Genomic DNA, 19,687 nt, shown 5'->3' with positions numbered 1-19,687 from the left:
ACTCATTCAGTTGTGGTCTATATGAAGTGGAACAGCGATGCTTCTGTCTGAATTCTTTGTTTTGATAGCATCACAGGTTTTCTACTTGTTCTGAGGTGCGGCTCAGAGCAAGCCGTTTTGGTGCAGTCTCTTTAAATGCAAATGAGATGCTTCATACCCCACTCCATCCTGGCCGCAAGATGTGCGCCTCCCTTTCCAGTTGACATATTTGTCGTTTTTTAGTCGAGGTAGCTGTCAGGTCTAAGCACCATCAGGCATTCGTTTACCCACTGAAACAGAGGAGAAGACAACGAGTAATTGCTTTACTCGCGAGGAGAACTAACAGAGAGCGTTTCAGTCACATTCTCCATCAATTCTGAAAACTCCCTGTTTTCCTCCTCTTTTTAATCTGTTGAGAAGCAGGTTACATGGGCGTTGCGACACTAAAGGGTAAGGGAAATTAAGTCAGTAGCAACGCTGTTCAGGTAACACTGCAATAAATGGATTATTGTTCAAGCAGATTGGGGCCTTTTCACTCCGTGACCCCGACAGTTGGGATCTGGTTCCTGTGTCGTTCCTCCTTCGCAGGTTGACATCTCCTCAGCTGTGGTTAGTGAGATATCTCGAAGCTGCTAAGTGCCGTTTTCCTGTGGAACAATGCAACTAGACTGTCTATTGCTAAGTTTATTTTCTTGCCAAACTAACACAAAACAGTAATATTGAGTAAATATGGGATAACTCATACAATTACTTCAACAGATTGAAGTATTGCTATAATACCTGCCTAATAAAGAAAGATAGGCCCGGGCAACAATAATCTATGCGCGGAAGGGAGGTATCGGATAAGAGCCAAAAGTGTAGCTTTGTTGGAGCAAGGGGGTTCTACTCGTAAATTGAGGCCCTCTGCCAGGGGCGGCCAGTTCTCCACTATACAATTATTTCAACAGTCGCGTCTACTTGCGCCACAAACGTTTTGATTGAGTAAAAGATGTAAATGGCAGAAGACTTGTCCATAACGCGTAACAAATCCCCTCACAATATTTATGAAAACGTCTTGTAAACAAGCACTGCAGTCAAGTTACGAAGTAAGCTAGGACTAGCGTTAGCGAGAAGCTAACGAATGCATTTAACACAATTATTAAAGTGAAATACAGTGTATTATTTTTGTCATCTCAAGCTTACCGCTTTACTGTGTCTGTCATTTCCATAGATTGAAGGAAGTTAACCATCAACGAAACAAAGTCTTTCGGCAAATCCTTCTCTAGACTGACAAAATATTTCTGAAACACTTGTCCTCGAACAAGCAGGACTTTGCCAACAGACGTGGGAACACTGCTTAAAAAATTAAATTTGACCAGGCGCTTCTTTGAGGATCTGATGTTGGGGGACGGTGCAATGATTTGTGTGGATCGATGCATCCAATAACGGAAAATTTTGATCTCTCCACTTCGGCATCCTTGAGTTATTTCGGATTACAAAAGTCTCTCCGAGTAATAAAGATGGCGGATTTGCGAAACCGTGTGGCAGCACCCTTACCTTGTTTGATTCGTCCCACGCCAACGGATGTGATGTAATAGATAGGGGTGTAACGATTCATCGATACACATCGATTAATCTATATAATGCTCTACGATTTATTGGCATCGATGCTAAACGTAAACATCGATTTATATCGCCGTGTTTGACCTCGGACATTAGACGCGACTTTATTTTGAAATCCAGTTCATTGTTGCTTGCTTCCTCTTTCCGGGAGCAGTACGCGGCGTGCTGTGTTGTGAGCAGAGCAGGCACGTGAAAGGGGAGCCGACAACTACGCGGCTCCTGGGCTGGTGCTATGGCTAGTGTCCAAGAAGACGAGGAAATTCGCTCCCCTTTGGGCTTCAAGTCATTCGTTTGGAAGCACTTTGGATTCCAAAGAAAAGATGGCTCAACGGACAACTAAAATGATTGTAAATAAATAGTTCAGTAATGCACTTTAAAGTTAATGGTATTACAAAAAAAGAAAGAATATTCATTTTTCTTTACTTATATGAGAAAAAATATAGGAATTCGATAAAGTTCAGTGTTAAAATAAGCACTTTGTATACTACAATACTCTTGTAATTTCCTAAATAAAGAGTTTGCAGTACCTTGTTGATTTTGCGTATGAATTGTTATAAATCAGGATATTGTTCTATATTTTTTATTTTAAAAAAATAAAATAAAAATAAAAATATCGATCGTGGAGCACTATATCGTGATGTATCGTGAATGAATCACAGCAGGCTTTAGATACCGGCAACAATCGTATCGTGATCCTTTGTATCGATATGATATCGTATCGTGGAAAAACCCGCGATTTACACCCCTAGTAATAGATAATACGTAATAGAAAACGGAGAAAACTGAACGGAGTAAAAAATAGCCCCCAAACAGATCATAAAAGTATCGCGGCAGCACCTCGAGGGATAGATTGCACTTTTCTACACTCTTGGAGAGTCCTAATACACAAGAAAATGAAAATAAAAGCAAGAAAAGTGGATTTACCATGAGACGTCTCCGTGGATGCTTCAGACCCCACCCCCAGAATTTTTTTTTATTTTTTTATATATATATAAGTTTTAGGCGGCTCGGTGGGGCACTGGGTAGCACGTCCGCCTCACAGTTAGGAGGGTGCGGGTTCGATTCCACCTCCGGCCCTCCCTGTGTGGAGTTTGCATGTTCTCCCCGGGCCCGCGTGGGTTTTCTCCGGGCACTCCGGTTTCCTCCCACATCCCAAAAACATGCTTGGTAGGCCGATTGAAGACTCCAAATTGTCCCTAGGTGTGAGTGCGAGTGCAAATGGTTGTTTGTCTCTGTGTGCCCTGCGATCGGCTGGCAACCGGTTCAGGGTGTCCCCCGCCTACTGCCCGTTGACGGCTGGGATAGGCTCCAGCACTCCCGCGACCCCCGTGGGGACTAAGCGGTTCAGAAAATGGATGGATGGATGGATGGATATATATATAAGTTTTGTCCTGTTTCCAGGACATTCCATTTATCTGGTGAATCGCGGAAGCCAGAAGGGGGCGTCAGAGCAAAGCTTTAAAATTATTCCGCACATTTGATGGCTGTTTCTTGCGGACAAGTAGGCAGGGAAAGCAGAGTAGCAGTTTACGGAAAGAAAGAAGCGATTGTGAAAGAAGAAAAGGCAAGTCTGGCGTGGAAGGAAGACATAAAAGCAAATTTGGCAAAGGAAGAAAGGATGAATGCATGAATAAAAAGGACGTCTGAGGGCAGGAAAAACGGTACGAACGGGGTCAGGAAGGCAGAGATGCAGATTGACATATTCTTTCTTTTCTAATATAGACAGAAGGCAGCTAAGGAAACTGGCCCGACTTTAATTAGACGGCTCGTTTATTAATCACAGTATATTGCATCCTCTTATTTGTGTCAAAAGAGCCTAGGGATTTGAGCAGGCCGCTCGGCTCTGCGCATGACCAGTCTGTCTGCTTTCCCTCAACAGACGACTTCCTGGAGGTTGCTTTCAAAATACATTCAAAACGATTTTTAATGAAAATGGGTTTATTTGTTATTTAAGTCACAAACCGGCACATGTGAGAATCGAACTCACGGTACCTGCACACAAGACAGGCGAGTGTACCATTACACCATCAGCCAAAACCTAATAAGGTGAGAGTATAATACCAATTTTAACTGCTTCGTGACTGTCAGTATTAGAAAATATACGAGGGGTTGACGAATGAGCTTTCTCTTATTCAGTGGAACAAAGCATCGAGTGTTGTCGATAAGTATTTTTAATGGAGACGTTAGCTCAGCAAGCTAGCTCTGAAGTTTGCCATTTCGGGATAAGGCTGACCTTATAAAATGTTTTTTCGGTGTTCATAATTATTTTTCACTTGAATAATATACATGATTTCTTTAAAGCATCTTAAAATATTGTACAATGTTTCATTATTTGAGAACCCAGTAAACGTCCGATGTCACCGCGGAGTGATACACGCCAGCTTGACTCTTGCTTTTGGCGGAGGAGGCGGAGGAGGAGAGCGGTGCTCCGGCGGAGGAGAGGACCAGACAGGGAGCGAGGCGAGGAACCCGGCCAGCCCACCTCCCCCGCCCCCGCAGAGAGCTAGTGTCGGACCCGCTGGACTCCCCACCGCCCCCTAACCCCCGGAGGAGGACCCGAGAGAGAGAGCGAGAGAGAGAGAGAGAGAGGGAACCGCGTTGCCACGGGAGAGGCCTCTGTGCAGGTAACCGGGCGCTCGACGTCGCGCGCCGCCGGGGGCGCAGGTGCTCGTGGGGGGCGGCGACGGTGGGGCGGCTCTGAAAATCGCAGGAGAACCACGATGCTATTACTTACTCACTGCTTCATTTTTTCTACTTACAAATCATAGGATACAGAAACACACCACTAAAGCATCCTTTCATATGTACAATGTGCATGATATAGCAGAATATATGTAATAGGAGCACTATGCTATTGTTTCAATTCGATTTTTTTCCTCCAGCACTGACTCAAAGAAAATAAGGAGAAAAGTATCACTACTTGACAGGATTATTATAGACATCCAATAATCCAGTGTTTTCCAATCTTTACTGGGGCAAAGCACATGCTTTACATGAGCGAAAATCTCACCGCACACCAACAAGCAAAAATGCCACCGAATTAGCGCTACCGTGGTTTTAACCTCGCCTTCATTCTTTCCTGAAATTCTTACCCAATTTGCTTGATTGGGCACCATCTTGTGAGATCATGCCCAGAGGAATCTTGTTAAAGTGAGGATTTTCTTCTTTCATTCAAGAATTTGTGTGATCTTTTGGAGCTATCTTCCTCCGTGGTCCACAAGTAATGAATTAGTTATCCCGCGAAGTAAGTGCATCGTTGTGCACAGCACAGAGAGCTGGGAAGACAGACAAGACACATTAAGTGCATGCATAGACACAGCAGCACGGAGAACAAGCTGGCATTTATTTGGCTGCGGATAGATTTATTGTTTTGTTTATTTTTAAAAAGGAGAACATTTGAGTTTTTTATCAGGAAAATAAAGCTAAAGATGTTTGTAATCTTACAGGTAGAACAGACTGGAACATCGGAGGTATATTTGGGGTTAACCAGAAGCACTTTAATTGTATGCCGAGACTGACGAATCATGAGTGGGTAATTCTGAACGTAACCACACCCCAAGTTGCAAGAGGGTGTGCACACTTATCTCAGCTCTCTGTTTTTCCTATATTGTTTTATATAGTTGACTTTAATGGTGGAAAAAGTTTTGAAATAATTGATTTTGGTCTCACTTGGGCTGGAGTGTGTAGACTTTCTCTGCTCTTTATGTGGGCAGAACGGTTTGAAGCGTAACTTTATTTGCCCCACTGGAGTGTGATTTGTCGCTTCCGCCGCCTCTGTTTTAAACAGCCGAGGTGTCTTTATCGGCCTTCATTATGAAAATATCAATCTTAAATGGCCCCAAAGTTTAATGGCTTCCTCTTTGTCCCACGCATCATTGACTATCTACTGACTATCGACCGGTTCATTTAAAAGTTTCGATTTATTTATTTTAATTTTAATCATCGTCTCTTTCATTATTTAACAATTGCTCAACTAAGAGCTTTTTTTTACACAGAGATCCAAAACGAGGAGTTTAAAGGCATAATATAATAAACATACATTTTCCGGCCAAAATACATTTGTGTTCTTTGAAATGACAGCCTAGTATTACGCTGTGTTTTGAAGTAGAGTGTTTTGCCGATATGAGTTGAAAGCCAAGCAAATTTCATTTGCAAAAATGCTGCTAATGCTGCTCACACTATTAACACGGCTTGATATTGTGAGGATTCTAAGGCCTCCTCTGGTAATCAACCAGATGGGTTTCCGCCGGGGTTAATTTGGCTTCAGAACGAACAGGCGATCACCAAGGAGCCAGGCAATGTCGGAGCCAAGCCTGCATTTGAGCCAGCAGCGGGAGACGTTGGTGCCGCAGAGGGCGGGAGGAGATGGGAAGCCTGGGATAGCCCGTCGCTGCCGCCGCCACAGCCGCCGCCACAGCCGCCGCCACAGCCGCCGCCACAGCCTCTGCCACAGCCTCTGCCACAGCCTCTGCCACAGCCTCTGCCACAGCCTCTGCCACAGCCTCTGCCACAGCCTCTGCCACAGCCTCTGCCACAGCCTCTGCCTCCTCACTCAGTTGCAGGGTAGATGAGGTCTGATGTGTTGGAACACACTCTCTCTCTCTCTCTTTCTCTCTCTCTCTCTCTCTCTCTCTCTCTCTCTCTCTCTCTCTCTCTCTCTCTCTCTCTCTCTCTCTCTCTCTCTCTCTCTCTCTCTCTGTGTCTTTGGTGCATTACTGCTCCTTCTTCACAGCTACAAGTTTAATCAGTCTGACAGTGGAAGCAGACTCAATCAGTCAGCCACCCCCCCCCCCCCCCCCCCAAACAGCAGCGCACACTCAGAGGCCAGCCGCAATGTCACACTGCCTACCTGACAGCTGCGCGCGCTCTTGATTTGACGCTTGTCGTTATAATCACCCTTCCCAGCAAGGAAAATTGCTGTTACGTCCAGTTTGTTTGGTTGTCACGACTCCTCTCAAAAGCATCAGCGGATATGTCCATGGTAACGGTTTGACGGCCCCCCCTCTCAGTGTCTCTGAAGTTTAGGTCCATCCAAGTGCGAGGAAAGAATGACCCCCCCCTGGATAGTACATCATCTATACTGTAGTGTCTCTTCATTAAACTTACAGTATAAGATGATATCCTATTACTGCAAGTCTCCCGCATGAGTTGTCCTCAAATGTGATAGGCAGATGCTTTGTGTCGATGGATATAAATTCTTTTTTTGTTGTTGTCTTATTTGTAATTCATGTCATTAGAATTCATTGAGTGTTCATTTTGTGGATCCAATGGAAAAAAATCCTTAATTCCAGGCAAAACACATTGGTCCAAGAGTTGATTTTTGGACTGTGTTTGTGGAGTTTGCACATTTAGAAATCCAGCCTCACTCATATCAATCTGATACGTCGACGCTAGCGCCAGGTATGACATCAGTATTGAAATTTACAAGATTGACCAGTGGCATTTGCCAGAGACAAATTAGGGTAAATGGTAGAGAGCGCTGTCCAGTGGCACGGTTATCTATCAAGACGGCTCCATTTGAGAGCGACCCGGCCCCGTTATCAATCGATGTCTTCCTCTCTGCATAACTGTGATAATTAGACGGATTAATCATTGGGAATCCAGAAGAATCAGGTGCACTCACAACAGGACCTTTAGTTCCCGCCGAGATGGCTAACGATGAAGGTGTCAGTCAAGCGAGGAGTGGGTGGTGGGTGGGACTAGGAAAACAGAAGAAATAATTTAATAACACTTTGCGCTCATTTTCTCAGGTGACCAATCTACTTGCGCTTGTGGACTTTGTCCCTGCTGTGCCATAGGAATATGGGAAGCCCGGGCTTTCTGATAAGCGGAAGAAGTTGGATGGACGGATGGTCGCTTTTTTAAAATGTCCTCTCCTGCGCCGCAGGCATGTTTGCGTCGGTGAAGGCCTTCGAGGGGCAGCAGTACTCCACCATGAAGAGGCAGTGCCTGCAGAGTGGCCTGCTCTTCGAGGACCCCTGCTTCCCCGCCGTCGACGACTCGCTCTTCTACCTGGGCAACAGGATCGGACGCGTGGTGTGGAAAAGACCGCGAGTGAGTCGCTCCAAACAAACCTGCAAATGCGTCAGAACAAGCACACATGCGTTTCTCCGAGTACACGGGTAAAATTGGAGAAAATAAGCACACACGTTAGCTTAGCCTGTGTCTTCGCCGGATGTTGCAGTATTGCGCTTGACTCCCCGATGAGCATAAAGGGTAATCGTCCAAGCACACTGATGTGGTTGCGGATGGAGTAGCCTCTTTTTGCAGCGGCGGCACGCATTGCCATGGAAACTGGGTGACAGAGATGATATGTTTCGCTCTGCGCAGACGTCAGTCACGCGCACTGAACGCCGTGAGAGGAGAAAAGCATGGAGGAACCGAACTGGGCACGCTGTAGCATTTCGACACGATTAAATGACGCGCATTTGATTTTGTCTCGGTCTTTACATGCCTAGATAAACACGATTCCCTCTATTCATTCCTTGGCCTAAGTAGATAACGACTGCACTCCCGCAAGAAGGTTAGACTAATGTACCTTTTAATAACAAAGCCCGAATGAGCACTACCGCCAGAGCAATAATGGACATTTACCACACAAGTTCACCCCCAGCGTACATTAGTTCCACAGGAAGCATTAAGCGGGTTTCCCCGTCTTCCTCCTAATGGCCACCGAAAGCTCGCCGCCATGGGGAAAGTGCACAATCATCAAGTTTAACAGCAAACCACTGACATGTAGCCGCCCAGAGAGAAGCAAATGTTCCAGACATTGAAAGTGTAGGGGGGGGGGTCATTTTTGTGGGGGGGAAAAGTATTTTTCTCTTGCCAAAGTCCCGGTGGCGGCATCAAGCGTAGGCACTTATAAAACGGTTCCTCATCCAGAGCCGTCTCACTGAGCTGCCACTTGACCGTTTTTCCTCGTTCAATTTGTTGAAAACATTGCGCCCCGACACGCGTCTGCTTGGCTCCAGTATGCCGTCTCCGTTCCGCCCTCGCCCTCATCGAGGAGAGTCACGACAGGACACACTCAGGTCATTCCTGTTGCCATGCGGGCATATTTACCAAGTGTTTGCAATACGGTGGGCACTTTGTCTGCAGGGTTGATGGATGGATGCATGGTGCCGACTGCAGAGCGGGCCAGCGAGCGGGTAAATCATTAGATGGCGCACGGCCGCGGCATCGGCATAACTTTCCCGTCTGCGGAGGCTGCGTTGCCATCAATACTCTTTTAATACTCTCCTGCCTGAGATGACCCCCTTCATCCGGTCGGGAAGAGCCACTCTCTTTGTTTCCGCCACGCCGCGACAGTTGATGCCGCCGTGGACCGAAACCTTAGCTGTTCTACAAACAGTCATCGCCGGGTCGTGCAACGTCGGCGATGAGGCGCCATTCTGACATCATAAATAAGCTACATTCTGTATTGCCTCTGCTGAGTCATCCTTGTTTTTAATGCATTTGTACAAAAAAGTGCAACATGGACAAAAAAGGGAGGCGGGCGGCGGCTCGTCTCTCTGTAAACAGTGAGGTTCCGAGCCCAACTTGCACAATGCAAGTGTGAGAGAGAAAACACTGCAGCAGCTAATTGAGCGCCACATTGTTAGTTGTAACCAAAGACCGCACAGAGGCCCCAAATGGACCTGGACACGTGCGCTTGCTCGCTGGCTAAATGTGATTTCTCAAATGCATTGAAGGTCTCCTCCACGTCAGCAGAAGACGCATGCGTTGGTCTGGCCTGCCTTTGTTAACAACCACCCACTCCCTCTATGTGAAGTGGCATGGGACCAAAAGTGATTCCTTCCGCTGTATATACACAGTTTGCTCGCCACACATTTTGCACACATGCAAGCCTGAGATGACACAAGACAGCACCAAAGTCTAAGAGAAAGATAGTGAAAAAATCAGCCCTCAGGGAGGAGCTTGCATTAGCCCGGCCTGTTTTTTTCAAAATCCAATCACGTCTGTCTTTGAATGTTGCCAATGAACGAGCCCTTTCTTTTTTACACACGCATGCAGGAGCTGTGCGAGGATCCTCACCTGTTTGTGGACGGCATCAGCGCTCACGACCTCCACCAGGGGCAGCTAGGCAATTGCTGGTTTGTGGCGGCCTGCTCCAGTTTAGCCTCCAGAGAGTCACTATGGCAAAAGGTGAGCAGCGCTCGCCTTGCGTTGTTTGCCCGCCTGCCCGCCCACTACGCTAAACGGCTAGTATTGACTTTTTAACATTTGGGGGACCAATCAAGCAGTTAGCAAAATTTTTGATAGCGGATGTCAAATGGCCATCTTGGCCTACTCACTCGAACCCAGCCTTTTTTCATCCACGCCACACCTTTTTATTGGAAAAAATCTTGAGGCACTCCACCAACAAAAATCTGTTGTGTTACACCAGCTTCTATATTAAAATGAGTTACCGTATTTATTCTAATTATCGCCCATATTCTAATAATCGCCCAGTGTGTGTTAGCGATGACATAAATAAAAAACATTGATACCTCTAATTATCGCCCATGCTGCTAAAAATTCCCCACAAAACCTACGTTTTCCTCCGCGACCGCATGCCGACGTCATTGCGCAAGTTTAAATATGACTGATTTGACAGCACGTCGAATGTCCCTTTTAGATTGGTTTTCTCCATAAACTATGATACAATTACACTCGTCACTCCGCTACAATATCGTTATCGGGGCATGCGCTCGAACAAGACTATCGCGATAACATGACGTGCGCAACATGTGATGTGCGACAGTAACGTGTCGCATCGATGGATAATCCCCCACCCCCCCTGTTGGACATAAACCTTCTCTAATTATCGCCCTGGGTATTACAATGAAAGACATTGTGAACGCTATAAAAACAAAGTCCTATTCCTATATATGTATATACAGTATATGGAAAGAGTGGAATAATTGAATAGAAACAAATAAATGTATATCTTTTAAATATATATATATATTTTTTTTTTTATAAAAGTGACAGTTTTTTAAAAAGGGTTTAGACAGTGTAAGGAATAAACTATTGAAAGTGATTGTGATTAGAATCCAAAAGAATCAACATGACTTTGTTGACTGTTTTAGACTAGCTCAATAAATATTGCGACAATAAGAAAAAAGTCACGTTTAAAGACGCTCTGCTGTTCTGGCAGCATGCTGAGTGGTGATCACAGTCAAGGTCAACTTGACTGTGTATTCATGTTGGTGAAAATGAACAATCCAGGTTCTCCGGTTGAACTACATTCTGGGATTTCCGTCATTCCACAAACGCACCACGGCCGTCAGAGCATCACTGTTATCAAAAGCACAAAGCCGCAAACTGAATATGTGCCGATTCAGCACAATCAGACCGACACAACATGAAATCTCAAGATTGTCTGATTAGCTATGCATGCGCAATTAGCAAGTGGCTGACCAGGCCTTGCGCTAACTGACCAGTGGTTTGGAGATCCTTTTTACAATGCGCTCCGTAATTATTATTGGACAATTTCCCACGGCACACCAGTGTTCCGCGGCACAGTGGTTGGGAAACAGTGCACCAGATAGAACATGTGAAGATGACTTCTTCGCTGTGAAGAAATTCTTTGTCGAGCAGATGAGCCGTCAATTTTAAGCCGGCCAGCCGGGTGCTTTGTGGAACCAGATCCTGAAAAAATCCCAGTCATTCAAAGTATTGCACTCTTTTTGAATCCGCAAATCCACAATTGCGTTATCCGGTGGTTCTGAAACTTTTTGCACCAGCTTAGAAGAAGCGCTCATACGGACACAGACGAGATTCCTAAAAAGTCAGTTGAATGAGTAAGCCTTTGCAGCATTATGCACAGTCTGCTTAATGATGGGAGAATCGATTTGAAAAAACAACTTTGACTTAGATTCACAGACGGTGACGGAGTGAACTACGTATTTCCAGCTACCCGGGTAGAAATGCAAGCGTTAAGCGAGGCTTCACAGAAGCATTCAGCTGCCAGCCGTGAAGGCGATGGAGCAGTCCACCGCGTCGGGGCAGCAGCCCTCCCCAAAGGCAAACAGGAAGTATATGACCTTCCTCACCTTGGCCAGCTCAGTGATGCGCTCGCCCAACTCGCACACGTTCGCCTCGTAGCACTCGGTGCCCGTCTGGCGGGGGTTGCCCACCACGCTCCAGAAGACCGCCGGCGGCTCCAGGAGCTGCGGGGTCATTAGGTGGGTTAGGTCCGGCGTCCACAGCTGCGACGTGGCCGTAATGGCCAGGCGACCTGGCCTGGCCAAACGCACTGTCCAATGGGAGAAGCGCAGCGACTGCTGGGCAAAGTCCAGGCGGTACACGGCCTCGTCGGGCCGCAGCAGGCGCTCACCGTCCTGACGTTTCTGCCCACGCTGCTGCAGGGACTGGACCCGCAGGCGCATCACCTCGCTCAGCTGTGGGTCCGGGCCGAAGCGCAGCTCCAGGGTGTTGGCCATGAACGCCAAAAGAGAGGAGTGGCTCATTGTGCATCGTGTGGTGCCGCGTCTTAACTGCCAAAGACACCTGGAAACAAGCGCTCGTGACATTTGGCTTTCGTCCTCAAGGGGGTGCCGCTTGCCTCAGTTTGCTCGTTCGTTGCTTGGAATACGTGGAACCCGTGCGGGAATCCACCCCGCAGGCGTCCTCTGGCGACGTTTGCGCGTGTGGCATTGCTGGCTTTTGTTTTTGCTTTCTTTTGTTTTTGTCATGAGTTACTCTGTTAACGATTGCAAAGGATCGTTGGCGGTAAGACCTGAAAATCCATCTAAGAGGCTGCTCGACACTTCTGTTTGGTGTATCAAGGGATTCTTGGAGCAAGGGTGGGAGGGAGGCCTTTTTCTCTGTGCCTGAGAGACAGCGTAAATTAGAGGGAAATCTTCGTTCTCATTTCCTTTGGATAGGAGAACAGCGGCTTCATGGTTGTAGTTACTTTACGCATCATTGACTCCCACGCCGTTCCAGCCGGATTTCGGAGTGACGACGGCGGGGGCAATAAAGCCTTGACGTGATTGGCCATCGACGAGTTTGGCTAAGCAACTCCCCGCCCCGCTTCCTTTTCAGGTGATTCCCGACTGGAAGGAGCAGGAGTGGGACACGGAGAAGCCCGACTCGTACGGCGGCATTTTCCACTTCCGGTTCTGGCGCTTCGGCGAGTGGGTGGATGTGGTGATCGACGACCGACTGCCCACCGTCGAAAACCAGCTGGTCTACTGTCATTCCAACGACAGCAACGAGTTCTGGAGCGCCTTGGTGGAGAAGGCATACGCCAAGTTAGTTCCCCCAGCTGAGTTACGGCGAGTTTATGAAGTAAGCGCGGACGAGCCATAAGCTCGTTTGTTCGTGAGAGTAAGTGAGAGCATTTGTTAGCCGCTCAGCTCGTTGCCACTCATTCGTTAGTTCCAGGACAGGCCTGACGGACTTGTTTTTCTCTCTCAGGGTTTACGGCTGCTACGAGGCTCTGGACGGCGGCAACACGGCGGACGCACTGGTGGACTTCACGGGGGGGGTCTCGGAGCCCGTGGACCTGCTGGAGGCCCAAATGGCAATGGACGAGGCGGCCCGCAATCAGTTGTTTGAACGAGTCCTCAAAGTGCACAACCGAGATGGCCTTATTAGCTGCTCCATTAGGGTAAGCGTACTCTGCTTTTTGCAACAAAACTTGCTGAATGCCAAACATCTCCATCCGATACAAACATCTCAATCGGTCAGTATTAGGAGGCTCAAGCTCATGCACGAGTCCAAGCACAGTAGGTAACGAAAAGAAAGGAAAAAGGAGGTGTCGAAGAAGTCATCCCTGAGGCACCCCTGTCAGTCAAGGAGCACGGATTGCAAAGGAAAAGGAGATGTCCAAGAAGTCATCCCTGAGGCACCCCCCGTCAGTCAAGGAGCACAGATCGCAAGGAAAAAGGAGGTGTCCAAGTAGTCATCCCTGAGGAACCCCCCACCAGTCAAGGAGCACAGATCGCTTCTTTTGGACTTCCCTGGATGTGTCTGATTATGCACATTTGCTTTCCCAGGCAACCACGGTGGAGGACATGGAGGCGCGGCTGGACTGCGGCCTCGTCAAAGGCCACGCCTACGCTGTGACCGACGTCCGCAAAGTGCGCCTGGGCCACGGGCTGCTGGCGTATTTCAAGTCGGAGAAGCTCCATATGATTCGCATGAGGAACCCGTGGGGAGAGAAGGAGTGGAGCGGCCCGTGGAGTGACAGGTTCCCCTGCTTGTCACCCACATTCCGCACAATCACCCTTGATGCTTAGCGAAGGCGCTCAAACATTGGCATGATGCCAGAAGGTGCACTCGACCCAACATTTTTTTGTTCCTCCTCCGTCGCTGTTGCAGTTCGAAGGAGTGGAACAAGGTGAGCAAGAGCGAAAGGGAGAAACTCGGCGTCACCGTGCAGGACGACGGCGAGTTCTGGTGAGGAAAACAAATGTCCAACACATCAAATCAACATTTCTGTAAATATCGGAAGCTAAAGCCATGTGTAGTGGGTGTCAAAAGTCTTTTTCATAGAAAGAATGAAAAATTGAACAGGGCTTCTGACAATTTCTGTGACATGCTCTCCATTCTAATGATCCTGAATGTTTTGACGTTTCCCCTCTGGGCTCTCTCCAGGATGACCTTTGACGACTTCTGCCAGTACTTCACCGACCTCATCCTGTGCCGCCTCATCAACACGTCGTACCTGAGCATCCACAAGACGTGGGAGGAGGAGGTGATGCGGGGTTCCTGGCTCCACCGCCAGGACCCCCTGCGTAACCGCTCGGGCGGCTGCATCAATCACAAGGCCACCTTCCTCCAGAACCCTCAGGTGCAATGCCATGTTTCACCAACATTCGTTGAAGGCACAGCGCTTTTGACGTCGCCTCCCTTCTCCCTCTAGTACGTGTTTGACGTGAAGAAGGTGGAGGACGAGGTGTTGATCTGCTTGCAGCAGAAGGAGAAGAGAGCCACGCCCAAAGAAGGCAAGGGGGAGAACCTCGCCATCGGCTTTGATATCCACCAGGTAAAGAAAAGTAACAAAGCGGACCCAGAAAATCCATTTTCTGGCGCTCCTCTGGGGCCGGGTCGCGGGAGCAGCCGCTCGGGCTTCAGCGGGCAAGATCGGACTTCCCTCTCCCCGCCATGTAAGCCAGCCGCGAGCATCCTCCCTTCTGACGTGCGCTTTGCTTTCTCAGGTGGAGCTGAACCGCAAGTACCGCATGCACTCGAGCCAGCAGAAGGTGGCCGGCTCCATCTACATCAACTCGCGCTGCGTCTTTCTCAGGAAGGAGCTGAAGGAGGGCCGCTATGTCATCATCCCCACCACCTTTGACCCGGGCCAGCGGGGAGACTTTCTGCTCCGCGTCTTCACCGACGTGCCTTCGGACTGCAAGTAGTGGACTTTCCCTTCTTCTCAATTAAGTCAGAGATAATATGGATGACATCATCATATATTTTCAATCAAATTTCATGACTCCATTGTAAAATGGGTGGCTCCACGTTGAGTTTGAACCTCCAATATTTTACTTTTCTTTGCCTTCTTTCTCGTGCTGGCAAAAGTCCGGCAGTAAGCGCAGAGCCGGAAATACAACTTGACGTGGCTAAAATGACTTTTGGAACGCAAATGTCAAATTTCCTTCCTCAAGACTCAGGTGTGAGCACTCTTAGCTTAGAGTGCCCTCTGGCGGCCCTCCGCGGAATGACACGCGCGTTCCCTTCTCTTCCGCTGACTCGCTTCAGAGAGCTGAGTCTGGACGAGCCTCCTCAAACGTGCTGGACGGGCATGTGCGGCTACCCGCAGCTGGTCACTCAGGTCCACGTTCTCAACGCCGAGGGTCTGCAGGGACAGGATTCCAACGGAGGTCATTGAAATGATTTCAAATTGAGCACTAGAACGAGCCAAACTCTGACGACCGCCGTGAAATTTGTACCTCGGTCATTTACATATATAAGATTCGATAAGATAAGAATCTAGAATGTCGTCACTTCTAGCCCTGGACCCGTACGTGATCATCACCTGCGAAGGCGAAAGGGTCCGCTCGCCGGTTCACAAGGACACCCGCTGCCCCAATTTTGATGTCAAGGCTCTGTTCTACCGCAAGAAGCCCAAAGAGGGAGTCCACATCGAGGTGAGGGCCACCCGCTTTGGTACTTTGGCTGAGTCCGAGCCCTTCAAATGTCATTTGGTTGTTTTCACTCGGTGCTCTCTTTCGTCCGACGTCGCAACCCGACGGATTGGCCTGCTAGACATCCGAATGGCGAGCTAGCTGGAGAGATAGCAAAGTCCCCTTGCAAAAGGGCAAATGTGCCCAGAGTCACGTTTGGCCACGTCTGGATGAGTTGTCCTGGTGGCTGTTTCTTTTTCAAGCTGCAATTCTTCCTAAGCTTCCTCTTTTCTTCTTTTTGCTTCCTGCCTGCCTCCCTCTCCCTCTCTCTCTTTGGGGTCAGATCTACAACAAGAACATGATCGTGGACACCTTCCTGGGTCAGGTGGTGATGTTGAGCGATCCCAACGAGCGTCAGGAGCAGCACACGCTGCACCTCCGCGACAAAGGCAGTCGGCAGGACAGCGACTTGCCCGGCACGCTCACCGTGCGCCTCATCACCTCCACCACACTCACCAACATCTGACCGCCCCCCCCTTCACAAATGTCATATTTATTCCGACTTTTTTGGCCAGTTCGTTCCCTCCTTATTTCTTTCACACACCCCGCCCCCGCAAGGGTTTTTTCTTTTCTTGTTTCCCTCTGCATTTTTTATGTCTTTTTTCCTGCCAATTTCTTCAACCTTGACACTAACATTTGAATGGCCTTTATTTCCCTAAAGATCTTTCTTCAGTGTCATTGCCCGTGTTTTGTCGCTGGGAAAAGGCCAGCGAGGAGCACTTTGTCTCCCCTTTCTGTTGTTTTGCTTTTGATGGATGGATTTTGGTGTGAAGTGAACCCCGCACGAGATGCAAGCGTGATGCGTATGCAGACGTTTCTGCACTGGCGTGCCAACAATTCCAAGGGCTTTGCCTTGCCTTAAGGCTGCGTCTGTGTCTTTTACGCGGAGGAGCGGGAGAGGCGGGGGGGGGGCACGGCTTGGCTTTCGCCGCGTGTCACTTATCTTTCTCGGTGCTCTGGTGGCCGCCGTGTTGTCCCAAAAGGTCAGTCCCAAACCTTGGTGCATCTCCCCCGAAACAGGGACGACGCCCCGTCGAGCGTGTCGCTATGCTGACTTGACACCCTGTCTAAATCCCTGCGGAAGACACACTTTGACTGCCGGCCTCTCCCACCCGTTAATACCGATGATACATTTTGTATCCGTGGCTGCAGTCCAGTGTTTGGTGAGCAAGCGCCACCCGTCATCCCTGAAGCAAGCCAACAGCCTCGCTTTTCCCCTGTCTTCCTTCACTTTCAAACCAAGACACGTCTCTGCCAAACGCTATGGACGACCGCATGGCCCAGAAAGCCTTTTTGTCTTTTTTCCCAACCTGTGCTGCACATCTCTTCGGTCGTAGCTTAGCGGGCAGTGTCTAATCTTGGAGTCCCTCCCCCCCCCTTGTAAACAAGTGCTTTGCGGGACCAAGGAGCAGCCTGTCAGCCCCCGCTCCTTTGTGACCCTTTGCGGCTGCCACACGGGCTGCCACACGGGCCGCCCCCGAGCGGCGAACTTGGGGGCCCGAACCACCGCCCACCTGGTGCCGCTGCATCATCATAAAGGCAACATCACTGCCTGACACTGCGCGCGCACGCGCGCAAACTTGTACATCTGCTTCTGGGAGGAAAGACTTGAAAGCGACAGAGGGGCCCGCATTGGGATCGCACGCCTCGCACTCATGTCGCTTTTGTCGCACAGGAGGAGAAAACTTGCCAAACAAACGGTGCCATGGCGCGTTCAATTGCCTCTTTAAAAAAAAAAAAACCTTTGGAGTCATTCAAGGATTTTGCATTGAACACTCATTGATACTTTGTATTCTGTCTGATTTCTTGGGATGGGCCCTAAATTCAGCAATCGATTCATCGAGCGTGGATCATTTCAAGGGGCAAGAGGCTCTTTAGGCTTTCTTGCATTGAGAAACATCACTCATAATTTCCTAACTGGCCCTTTGAAATTGGTTGTCGTTTTTTTGCAGAAGATGTTTCAAGTCAACGCGCTCTAGTCTTCCTTTACTCTCGCCGTTCGGACGCACTAGTCAACTTTAGTCGGTTGTATCGGAGCTGCATCCAAGTTGAAGATGGCTCCGACCGAGATTTCTTTGAAAATGGCGTCCCTCCAATGTTTCAACCGCTATTTTGGTGCGCGCCTCAAGAGAATCAACAATTCATGCGTCACAACGGACGCGCTTAACAACCCGTCGACCGATCGAACAATTGCTCTGCCCATCCCGAATTCTCGACAAATAGAAAATGTGCGCGTTTCTTTTTACGTTGAATGTAAGAACAACTTTTCCATTTGGCTCCGATTGCATTTTAATCGAGCCGCCCGCCATTACTTGAAGTGTCGCACATATTTTCTCGCCGTGCAGCATCTTTACAAATGCACGACTCGCTTTTCCGCTCTGTCCGCAGCCTTGTACTGTAGCGTCGAGACCCTATCATGCTTTTTTTCTTCTTTTTATCTATGCGCTAATGCCAGTCGCCCATTATATCAGAGCGCTAGATGGATGCCGGGTGCGGAGCGCGAGCTGCTGTTTTTAGGCGCTGGACGAAAAATGAGAGTCTTCTGGCGGCCAACGTTCTGAGGCTGAAGTGTGATTGGTGCCAAAAAAGTGTTCTCGAAGACACTCGGCTTAGTTTTTTGCCAAATAATTTCCATAATACAAAAACACAAAAAAATATGTTCAAGCTTGCGGTGCGACCGCCTATCACACGGCCACAACGCTTGGCTGTCTTCAATGTTGTTCGCGACTTGCTTTACGGATTGACCGAAATGTTAGTGGGATTCACGTATGTGCTATTTCACAGTATTTGTCGAGGTTTTGCTTTCGTGTATCATTTGTTTGGATGCCACATGCCAATTTTACAGCATTGCGCGTGGTAGTGATTTCACTGTCATGTATAAAACACCGTTGGGACTTTGACCTACGTATACATCTTGACCGAGACTTTTTATACGTGAATGCCATTGCATGTAGCAAAAGCGGCTTTGAATTCATAGCAAAAAATCTATATTTATATTTTGGGACTGTTGAAGAAAAAACGAGAGAGAGAAAAAAAGCTACCTGGCAGCGCGCTATTTCTACTTTGATGAACCCATGCAGCGGGCTTGCGTCGTACTCACGCATGCATCCAGACAGACGATAGACTGTTTCAATCAAATGTTATTCTCTTAAAAGCGTTCTCCAAAGAAATCCCCATTTTATGGCTGGAAAGTACAACTTCTTGTAAAATGCCGACTTGATTCTCTGCAAACGTTTACTCTGTGATCATCCGCTGACTTGACAAGAGGACGTGATTGGCTCGCTCGCTGTTTGGCTGTTCTTACAACTTCTTGTAAAATGCCGACTTGATTCTTTGCAAACGTTTACTCGGTGATCGTCCGCTGACTTGACAAGGGGACGTGACTGGCTCGCTTGCTGTTTGGCTGTTCATACAACTTGAAAACAGCGGCCACGTTGCACATCGTTGCACGAAAACAAACAACACTGGCCGATGACGTCATCGCGTCGGCTTTTCTCGCCGCGGCCGTGACGTTCTTGTACTTTTCTTCTCGAAAACTGGAATATTTTCCTGCATGGTGACACTTTTATGAATATTTTATAGCCTTGTTGATTTTATATGGCTACAGTACGTACATATATCCAGCAAGTATATCAAGATGTATACAGTATATCTCTGGAACTATAGCCGCTCTTTGCGCTAAAGCTGAGTGCGATTGGCTGTGGAGCTTTCGAGGTGGTGGCTGAGGGAAGTTGCTGGCTGAGCGACACGGACGTGACATATTTTTGTTTTACCGGAATCAAGACATGCAAAGAAAAATGCAAATAATTAAATGAGTTCAAGTTTTCAGAACTCCATTGTTTGTTTGTGTTTATGTTTACATTTGCAAACATGCTCGAAGCGTGCTGTTGATGCTTTATGATCGGCATCCAGTGGCAGCTGCACGCTATTACAAAGCACTTCCTAAGTGACTCCCATTTTGTGGCTGGCTACTTTGGAACCCAGAC

The 19,687-nt window shown here is 48.2% G+C and overlaps 2 protein-coding genes across 2 annotated transcripts; one reads left to right on the top strand and one right to left on the bottom strand.

Moving 5' to 3' along the window:
• Positions 1-3,985: 3,985 nt before the first annotated feature.
• capn5b (calpain 5b) lies at positions 3,986-16,501 on the top strand. Its single transcript, XM_037270246.1, has 13 exons — positions 3,986-4,205; positions 7,469-7,635; positions 9,595-9,726; positions 12,613-12,821; positions 12,988-13,180; positions 13,569-13,762; positions 13,894-13,971; positions 14,170-14,365; positions 14,438-14,560; positions 14,733-14,929; positions 15,277-15,398; positions 15,529-15,665; positions 15,985-16,501. The coding sequence occupies exons 2-13, from the start codon at positions 7,471-7,473 to the stop codon at positions 16,165-16,167; spliced, it is 1,929 nt and encodes a 642-aa protein (XP_037126141.1). The 5' UTR covers positions 3,986-4,205; positions 7,469-7,470; the 3' UTR covers positions 16,168-16,501.
• On the bottom strand, positions 11,151-12,114 carry LOC119133963 (olfactory marker protein-like). Its single transcript, XM_037270332.1, has one exon. It carries the CDS (start codon positions 12,096-12,098, stop codon positions 11,526-11,528), a length of 573 nt encoding a protein of 190 aa, XP_037126227.1. The 5' UTR covers positions 12,099-12,114; the 3' UTR covers positions 11,151-11,525.
• Positions 16,502-19,687: the final 3,186 nt, after the last annotated feature.

The sequence above is a fragment of the Syngnathus acus genome, chromosome 14, assembly GCF_901709675.1.
Source record: "Syngnathus acus chromosome 14, fSynAcu1.2, whole genome shotgun sequence".
Taxonomy (NCBI): Eukaryota; Metazoa; Chordata; class Actinopteri; order Syngnathiformes; family Syngnathidae; genus Syngnathus; species Syngnathus acus.
Note: the sequence above shows the minus strand (reverse complement) of the source record. Positions and strands in the feature narration are given on the sequence as shown.

Coding starts and splice junctions, on each gene's coding strand:
- capn5b (XM_037270246.1), top strand. CDS start 7,471: ATGTTTGCGTCGGTGAAGGCCTTCGAGGGGCAGCAGTACTCCACCATG. Junction 7,636..9,594: donor TGGTGTGGAAAAGACCGCGA/GTGAGTCGCTCC, acceptor ACACGCATGCAG/GAGCTGTGCGAGGATCCTCA. Junction 13,763..13,893: donor AGCGGCCCGTGGAGTGACAG/GTTCCCCTGCTT, acceptor TCGCTGTTGCAG/TTCGAAGGAGTGGAACAAGG.
- LOC119133963 (XM_037270332.1), bottom strand. CDS start 12,098: ATGTCACGAGCGCTTGTTTCCAGGTGTCTTTGGCAGTTAAGACGCGGC.